The sequence below is a fragment of the Solea senegalensis genome, linkage group LG6 (assembly GCF_019176455.1).
Source record: "Solea senegalensis isolate Sse05_10M linkage group LG6, IFAPA_SoseM_1, whole genome shotgun sequence".
NCBI classification, from domain to species: Eukaryota; Metazoa; Chordata; class Actinopteri; order Pleuronectiformes; family Soleidae; genus Solea; species Solea senegalensis.
Genome location: NC_058026.1, coordinates 8,646,253 through 8,655,636, shown reverse-complemented (window position 1 = coordinate 8,655,636; position 9,384 = coordinate 8,646,253). Strand labels below are relative to the sequence as shown.

At 36.8% G+C, this 9,384-nt stretch overlaps 1 protein-coding gene across 1 annotated transcript; it reads right to left on the bottom strand.

The window, feature by feature from the left end:
• Positions 1–77: 77 nt before the first annotated feature.
• Positions 78–9,216, bottom strand: LOC122770950 (asialoglycoprotein receptor 2-like). The gene is made up of 11 exons (XM_044028186.1): positions 8,663–9,216; positions 8,358–8,447; positions 7,251–7,286; positions 7,032–7,174; positions 6,255–6,355; positions 5,754–5,899; positions 4,436–4,516; positions 4,131–4,220; positions 2,897–3,153; positions 2,221–2,321; positions 78–532 (listed from the first exon to the last, which is right to left on the bottom strand). Exons 1-11 carry the CDS (start codon positions 8,697–8,699, stop codon positions 385–387), a joined length of 1,230 nt encoding a protein of 409 aa, XP_043884121.1. The 5' UTR covers positions 8,700–9,216; the 3' UTR covers positions 78–384.
• Between the last annotated feature and the right edge of the window lie 168 nt (positions 9,217–9,384).

Sequence of the window (9,384 nt, the reverse complement as noted above, 5' to 3'; positions counted from 1 at the left end):
AATTAGAGTGTATGATATTTATAGAGCATTGTACCACATTTATTGCCTTACAATATCAAAATGTAATAGTCGAGTGATTCATCGCTGTGGTAAACACAACTCCACATTGTAGGCTTTATTGACACTGTGAGAAAATCAAAGCCATACTTAACATTGTTTATACAGTGTACATTTATTACTGTTTAAAAACCAAAGTCAGCATATGTAACAGAACCCTAAATGCAGATAATGGGAATTCAATCATGATGGTTTTTAATTCTTTAAACCTGTATTATGTTAACATACATTTCTGACATGAAAAGACACATCAGATTCTGTCTCTGTGTCTATGCATTTCAACGAACCATTGTCTCTGCTATCAGTCCAGTGGGTTTAGATGCAGAGTTATGAAGCCATCATCTTTTCACAAATCCAAAAATGTTTCCAGTCACATTCTTCATCATTCCAGCTGTTTTCAAATACAAAGAACTTAGTGTCTCCACAGTCTTCATTTTTTCCTTGATAGCTGTTGGGTTCCCCAGCAAACCAGAAGCTGAAACCAAAATTAGAATTAGACGTTAACATGCACCATGATATTTCCTGCTGATGAAGCTTCCTGAAAATTCATAAAACCACAGAAATATGTGATGTTGTAACAGATGCCTGCATGGCACCGATAAGCAGTTCTTACTTACGTCTAACTTAATACTGAACATGAGCAGAGTCGTAATACAAAAAATTAACTATTACGCCTAATTATTTATAGCCCTTTAGTAAACACCTATGGGCCTTTTCCTCTATGGTCCCAGCGCCATGGCATGGCACAGTTTAGGTTGGTTTTCTCCTGTAAAAATAGTACCTCCTTAATGTGGGCGGAGTCATCACTGCACGGCTGCATGAAACACACAAAGACTGACTAGTGACTTTGTAAGCAGTTGTTTTCAGTGTAACTGGATCTGTTAATTAAAACTATGTGTTCTGTACTTCCTCCATGGCCGGAGCACAGACTCCGTCTGACACTGGACTGAAACACAGTAGCAGGGTTTATGACACCGCTCGCCAGTCGAGATCAGCAGGGCTGTCACTAAATACACCAGACTCCTCTGTTAAGTATTGAGATCTATGAATACTTTGGGTGTCACAGTAAATGAAACACTCATGGGATTTGCTAAGATGTGTAAATATCAGTACATGTGTTACTGGTGAAAAGTAAATGACGATGGCACACAAAAAAAAAATGAAAAGAATTCAGGCTTGCCTGAAAAAAAAGAAGCCTATTTCTTTGGAATGATTCAGCTGCAGCTCTAAACTTCAATCAAATCAAAGTACAACATGATCTCTGCAAAGTTTGGCAAAATTAGAGAGGTTTTAGTACAGAAAGTACAGACAAGGTCTCATTTGGCCCATTTTGGCAACATCTGTGCCATTTGTATTTTCTCATGTATTAAACTACTTATTTCACTTTTATATCACTATTATTGTTCAATAAAACAGTTTGTGGCTTTGTATCAAAGTTCCATCAGAAGTCTACATATTTTCCATTCCAAAAATGAAAACCTGGTGGCATGATTAAGCTGTGTGTCTCTTTGCTGGCCTGTATCTCAGCGAGGGATGGGTCTATATGAATGGTCGACATCTCATTGGCTTTCTTACATCCAATAGAAGGACGCTGTCGTCGCGAAAATTTGATTGACAGTTTTGTTAGCCAATGAAAAGCAGCAGAACGGCCATCTGCGACATGATTGGCTGCTTTGGTCACGTCCATACTTATATCAGCTAGAGACACCCGGAAAGTTTTGAGTGTAACACAGGAAGTTCGTTTTCACTGAAAAATTTACTTTTCACGGTTAAACATCAAAGGTCAGAGCAATTTTACAGTTGTTGTTTGGCAAACAGATTTCTGTTGTCTTTATTCTTTGGCTTTTATCTCCGTAATGCTTTGTTGTAGACTGCTTTGATTTGACGTCCGAAACCATCTTGGCTTTCATTTTGGAAAAAGTGTTGGAACGTTAGATGCGGCGAGTGGGTTGACGCAGCGGTTCCATATGCAGTTTGATACTTGATTTAGTTGTCATGTGTCTGTTTGTCACATTTATAAAAAAAAGGTTCAGGGTTTACCTTTCACCTGATGTTGTTTTTCGCAGAACCTCTCGGGGTCCCCTAATTAGGGGACCTTCGGGCAACCATCCTTTTATTCAGTATAACTAAATAACATTATGATTTATGCAAAAAAAAGTGTACCTTTGTCTCAGCAAAGTTCCATCCACCCATTTCCACGTTCCTTCTGTCTCTGTGTCAGACAGTCCAATCCAGAAGGACTGTCTGAATAGCCTGGTGAATTCCTTGTAAACAGAAAGAGATCCACACAGATAAAAAGGTCAGCTTCAATTACTACAAAATGAAGCTGCTCGTATAACGATGAAGACCAGAAAGAGATATTGAAGTTCCTGATTTTCTTCCACTTTCTGTAGAACAGCCTTCCTTCCCAAAGACCCGAGAGCAGCACATTGTTACTTAGTGTGACTTTCAATTGAATGTCTCCTATTTATTTTCCCCTTTATTTATTATTTTTAGTCTGATTTACTCTCGAGTATTTTACAACATTTTATGCTATTTCTTACATTCACTTCGTATTCATTCGTTAATTCATTTTTTTTTTTGTTGGTCTATTTTTTATTTGGCTTATGCATTATATTTTTAATATGACTATTATATAATTTTCTGTTGATTTTGTATCAGGGATTATTTACAACCCTTCTTCTGGTGTTGCAAACTGGGATTATTTGCAAACTGGGATTAATTTGTGTAATAGGGTTGGGTTTATGTGAAGCAATATAAACGAAGATTGATTGATTTATTGAATGAACGAATGATTGATTGATAAATTGATTGAAGTAGATGTGACTCTCATACTTACATGTTCCTCTTTGCTGTTGACAATAATCAGATCTGCACCTCTCTGCAGACAGTCATCTCTACTGTCTTGCCAGGAATTTTCAACAGAAGAAATGTAATAGACACTCTGATTGAAATACAACCATCCTTGGTGGGTGTAATCATCTGTTAATAATGAGAAAATGGAAACAAATGTTTGTAAATTTTTTACGTTGTTGTTACTTTCATAGAGTTCAACTTTACCAATTGTATTCAGCTTCCTCTTGGACTCGTCTCCGTCTGTGTGAGCAAAAAGATTGACTTAAATTGACTTCAGGGCACCGTGCAAAAGACAGATCCACTGCATTGTCAATGTCCACTGGGAACAAGTGCTTTTACCAGCCATATTTACAGAACAATATAGATCAGAATTGGTTTTCAAAAATATGTTTACATTCTGTAATCATAGATACACATTTGCAGTTCATTTACTGCCCTTATCTGTGGTCAGTTCACCTAAAACCTGGTGACATCTAAAATAGGTCTCTGAAAGCTAAAATGTTGTCTGAAAACTACTTTTAGCCAAAACATGTGACTAGGTATTGGTTTTTTGATTGATTGATTGGTTTGAGTCTGACAAGAAGCAGCTTTGGCTCACGTCCTGATTACGTGACTGATCATCTTGGTCTTTTTCCCCACGTGGCTTTGAATACCAGTTTATTTTAAAGTTGCATATACCCCACAAATCAATTAGGTGTTTTCTAAAAAAAAGTGTGGCACTGAATGACGACAGTCTTCCTCTCTTTTTCTCTCTGCCTCACTTCAGTACCATGTTTTTCTGCTTCCTGATTCTACTATGTAATAATTTTGCCAATAAAGCCCACAAAATCACAGTGATAAGCAACAGGGTAATGTCAGTCAAAGGCAACAAATTAAAACGTCCCATTGTCTTGAATGAAAATAAGGATTTCAGGAGTGCTGGAAACATTTTGGTGAATGTAAGAACATTACCTTAAATATACATAGCTCAATAAAAAGATATTTTAATACATAAATGTTACACATTTTGATCTTTAATTCCACTTGAAAAGAAATAAACCATGATTCAACTAGAAGGCCTTATTACTTTCTTTCTCAGTAGCATGACTTAGCTGCACAACTCCCGTTACTTAATAAAATTCAGAAAACAATATGAGCCAGTTTCAGTTTCTGATTTTGTAATGTCCATTTGCTAAGTTTCAAATAAGTCACAGGAAAATAAAAAAGAGGCAACTCACAGAAAGCAAGACGCAGGGAAATGTTGAGAACAGCTTGTAGGATACACAGGAGTCCGAGGGTCACACCAACCACTGTGTAGAGGTTTCTCTCTGTGAGCAGATATCAGCATTATTAGTCAAACAGGCCTGACTCCGTATTAGACTCTTTTCATTTCTACAAAGGTTTCTTCATTCCTGGGAACAAAAGTAATTTTGTTCTCAGACATTTTCTAAAAACACTGCCACCCTCAATGAAGAGTTGTTCATAAAAACAAGGACTGGTACTATCACACCATTCAGAATCTTTCAGCCTTAAAGTTACTTACTATTGTTCGAAGCATCAAAACCAGCTCTGTCATCCATGATTATCTCAGACTCTATAACTGCTACAGTAACAAGTAGCAGAACTCAGAAGAAGTATATGTACATCTGTTCACTTCCTATTCTCTTAACAATCAGTATTACAACATCAGACCCGTTACTTCCCTCCATGGAGTGGGTGTGAAGTATTATTTTTAGTGGCTCTGCCTGTCTGTGTTTCCACACTTGCCAATATGACCAACAGAGGCTGACAGATGCTTGTTTTGCGTGAGGTGGGGTGAAAGTCTGCCGCTTTATCCTCCACAGGAGGGGTCGCGGTGCTGTGACAATCTCAGCCTAGGGGTGTCCACGGTACACCCTGGACAGTTCGCATCACAGGGCCACATATTGAGACAAACAACCCTTCACTCTCACACCTATGGTCAACTTAGAGTGACCAATTTACTTAAATCCGCTATTGCATGTGTTTGGTCTGTGTGAGGAAGCTGGGAGAACCCACGCACACACGGGGAAAACAAGCAAATTCCATGCAGAAAGGTTCCACCTGGGTTTGAACCCGGATCTTCTTACTGCAAAGGCAAGAGTGCTAACCACTACACCAACTCTGTGGCCCCTAGTTCCAGCCCATACCAGTATAAAACCTGACTGACAGAATTGAATTGAGTCATCCCAATTGCCGCATTCACCTCACTTCAGTCTCCTGTGCCAGTTTGTTCTGTATCTCCATATGGTAGTGCACTGGCTTCTTGATGCAACTCTGCTTTTTTGAGATTTTTCTTGCCTGTTCAAATGACGATTCATCCTAATTGTTTGCTATTTGAACAATTAAAAACATAATGGGTATAACAACAGCAGCAAAAGGTATATGAGCATAATCAATTAAGGCAAAAAAGGAAAGAGAAGAAAAAGAACAGGAGAGGAAATAAACACTATGTAAAGTGACTATCATTAATTACTTTATTCCACTGTGAGAAAATCAATGCCATACTTTCAATACATAAGCAAATTATTAGTCACAATAGAGACCACATATTAACAAAAGCTACATTATATTGTGTATATATATATACTTAAAAACATTGACAATACAGTGTACATTTATTACTGTTTAAAAACCAAAGCCAGCATATGCAACCGAACCCTAAATGCAGATAATGGGAATTCAATCATGATAGTTTTTAATTCTTTAAACCTGTATTATGTTAACATACATTTCTGACATGAAAAAAGACCATCAAGACACATCAGATTCTGTCTCTGTGTCTATGCATTTTAACGAACCACCCTCCCTGCTATCAGTCCAGTGGGTTTAGATGCAGAGTTATGAAGCCATCGTCTTTTCACAAATCCAAAAATTATTCTTGGCACATTCTACATCATTCCAGCTGTTTTCATGTGCAAAGAACTTAGTGTGTCCACAGTCTTCATTTTTTCCTTGATAGCTGTTGGGCTCCCCAGCAAACCAGAAGCTGAAACCAAAATTAGAATTAGATTTGAACCATGATATTTCCTGCTGATGAAGCTTCCTGAAAACTCATAAAACCACAGAAATGTGTGATGTTTTAACAGATGACCCCAATAAGCAGTTCTTTCATACGTCTAATTTAATACTGATCATGAGCAGAGCAGTAATACATAATCATACATCTAATCATTTACAGCCATTTAGTACACACTAAGTGAAATACCACAGCAGTACAGGACTTCTTAGTTGCTCACCTCCTTGTTCATTAGTACCAGTGCTATATTGGTCAAACAATTAAAGGACAACCTTTTTATTCAGCATTACTAAATAACATTATGATTTACGCAAAAAAAGTGTACCTTTGTCTCAGCAAAGTTCCATCCACCCATTTCCATGTTCCTTCTGTCTCTGTGTCAGTCAGTCCAATCCAGGAGGACTGTCTGAATAGCCTGGTGAATTCCTTGTAAACAGAGAGAGAGATACACACATATAAAATGGTCAGCTTCAATTACTACAAAATGCTGCTGCTCGTATGAAGACCAGAAAGAGAACACACAGAAGTAACACAACACAGATATTGAAGTTCATGAAGTTCTTTTATTTGTTTTTAAAGCTCTTAATGGTTTGTCTTTCTTATCTTTCTAATTTGCTTTTATCCCGCCCTGTAGAACACTCATGTCTGCTGGTTGTTGCCTTTTAATGATCCCAAAAGTTAGAACTAAGACCCATGTTGCCTTCCCAAATACCTGAGAGCAGAACATTGTTACTTAGTGTGTCTTTCAATTGAACGTCTCCTATTTATTTTCCCCTTTATTTATTATTTTTTAGCTTGATTTACTCTTCGGTACAAAATGTTATGCTATTTCTTACAATGACTACTTCATTTCCTTTTTGATATTTTTTTTTGGTCTATTTTTTATTTGGCTTATGCATTTTTTTTTTAATATGAGTATGATATAATTTCTGTTGATTTCATATCAGGAATAATTAGTATTTATTTATTTATTTACAACTCTTCTTCTGGTGTTTCCTCATTTGCAAACTGGTATTACTTTGAGTAATAGGGTTGGGTTTATGTAAAGCAATATATATGAAGATTGATTGTTTGATTGATGGAGCTGTACCCTCATACTTACATGTTCCTCTTTGCTGTTGACAATAATCAGATCTGCACCTCTCTGCAGACAGTCATCTCTACTGTCTTGCCAGGAATTTTCAACAGAAGAAATGTAATAGACACTCTGATTGAAATACAACCATCCTTGGTGGGTGTAATCATCTGTTAATAATGAGAAAATGGAAACAAATGTTTTTATTTTTTACGTTGTTGTTACTTTCATAGAGTTCAACTTTACCGATTGTATTCAGCTTCCTCTTGGACTCGTCTCCGTCTGTGTGAGCAAAAAGATTGACTTAAATTGACTTCAGGGCACCGTGCAAAAAACAGATCCACTGCATTGTCAATGTCCATTTACCAGTCATATTTACAGAACAGTATAGATCAGAATTGGTTTTCCAGAATGTTTACATTCTGTAATCATAGATACACATTTGCAGTTCATTTACCGCCCTTATCTGTGGTCAGTTCACCTAAAACCTGGTGACATCTAAAATAAGTCTCTGAAAGCTAAAATGTGGTCTGAAAACTACTTTTAGCCAAAACATGTGACTAGGTTTTAACTGGTTGATTCTGACATGGAGCAGCTTCGGCTCACATCCTGATTAAGTGACTGATCATCTTGGTCTTTTTCCCCACGTGGCTTTGAATCCAGCTTATTTTAAAGTTGCATATACCCCACATGTTTTCTAAAAAAAGTGTGGCACTGAATGACTACAGTTTTTTTCTCTTTTTCTCTCTCCCTCTATGCCAAGAGTACCATTCATTTTAAAGTAAAAGCACTCTTGTATTTCTGCTTCCTGATTCCATTATTTTTTCAACAAGGCATTTTTTGTGAAATATTTGCAGGACTGGTCCTGGTATTATACTGAGTACATATTAAGAGCATTTAAAAGTTATTCATTTTGGCAATAAAGGCCACAAAACCACAGTAATATGCATCGAGGTAACGTCAATAACAGGCGACAAATTGTAATTATTAATTATTATAATAATTTCTATGGAAATGGAGTGTTGGAAACATTTTGGTGAATGTAAGAACTTTAAAATATACATAGCTTTGTCATTTTTAAAGATATTCTAATGCAGAAACATTTGATCTTTAATTCCACTTGAAAAGAAAACAAAATAAACCATGATTCAACTGGAAAGCCTTATTCATATCTTTCACAGTAGCATGACAGCAGCGCAACTCCAGTTACTTAATGAAATTCAGAAAACAATATGATCTTCATTGTAAATGTTGCTACTCAATGAGGACAGCCAGTTTCTGTCTGTGATTTTGTAATGTCCAGTTGCTGCGTTTCAAAAAAAGTCACAGGAAAATAAAAAAGAGGCCACTCACCGAAAGCAAGACGCAGGGAAATGTTGAGAACAGCTTGTAGGATACACAGGAGTCCGAGGGTCACAACAACCACTGTGTAGAGGTTTCTCTCTGTGAGCAGATATCAGCATTATTAGTAAAGCAGACCTGACACTTTATGAGACTCTTTTCATTTCGACAGAGGTTTCTTCATTTCTGGGAACAAAAGTAGTTTTTTTTTTCAGACATTATAGCATTTTCTAGAAACACTGCCATCCTCAATGAAGAGTTGTCCATGAACTATACTATCAGACCATTCAGAATCTTTCAGTCTTAAAGTTGCTTACTATTGTTAGAAGCATCAAAACCAGCTCTGCCATCCATGATTATCACAGAATAAGTTTATGTACAAGGCGTTTTCTTTTCACTTCCCCATACTACTCACACTCAATTATCTTTCAGCATCAGACTTATTTGTTCCTTGTTTTTGTTTTGAATTCATGCATCTAAAGTAACATGTACGGAAGTGCATTGCATTCAGTTGAATTTTCTTTTTTGAAACAGTAAACGCATTCATTCCTTTATCGAGGGCTTGATTTTATGGTAACAACATGGACGGTTTCTTTAGTTTAATCAAGTTTTAATATGATCTGGGTTTAAGACACTAGGAGATAGTCCTGTCTTTGAGTCACATAGATGGTATTAGCATTAGTTTGTGGACTTTACGCAGGCGCCTCAGGACATTGCGGTTGAAGGAACGCCGATTCAGATCTGCATGTATGTGCAGGCAGGAGGCAGGTTGTCGCGAGAGTATGTGGATAATGTAGAAAAAGGGAAATGACCACGAAATCGAGATAAGAAATTACTCCGAAAAACGGAGAATAAACTCAGAAAGAGTTTTGTTTTTTTTCAAATTAATGCAATGCGCTTCGGTAAACATGAATTAAAAAAAATCCCTCAAACAATCTAATCATCAGAATGGTTCATACTTTACATAGTTACTTGATAATCGAGTGATTTTGAGAATATTCTGTTGCTGTTTGGTGCCAAACGCACCACAATAAATCAT

Excerpts from the sequence above, each read along its gene's own strand:
- LOC122770950 (XM_044028186.1), bottom strand. The coding sequence starts at position 8,699 with ATGGATGGCAGAGCTGGTTTTGATGCTTCTAACAATA. Across the intron at positions 8,448-8,662 it reads TTTTGATGCTTCTAACAATA|AGAGAAACCTCTACACAGTG; the intron begins GTAAGCAACTTT and ends ATCTGCTCACAG. Across the intron at positions 4,517-5,753 it reads TGAAAAGACGATGGCTTCAT|TTCTGCTACTTGTTACTGTA; the intron begins AACTCTGCATCT and ends ACTTCTTCTGAG.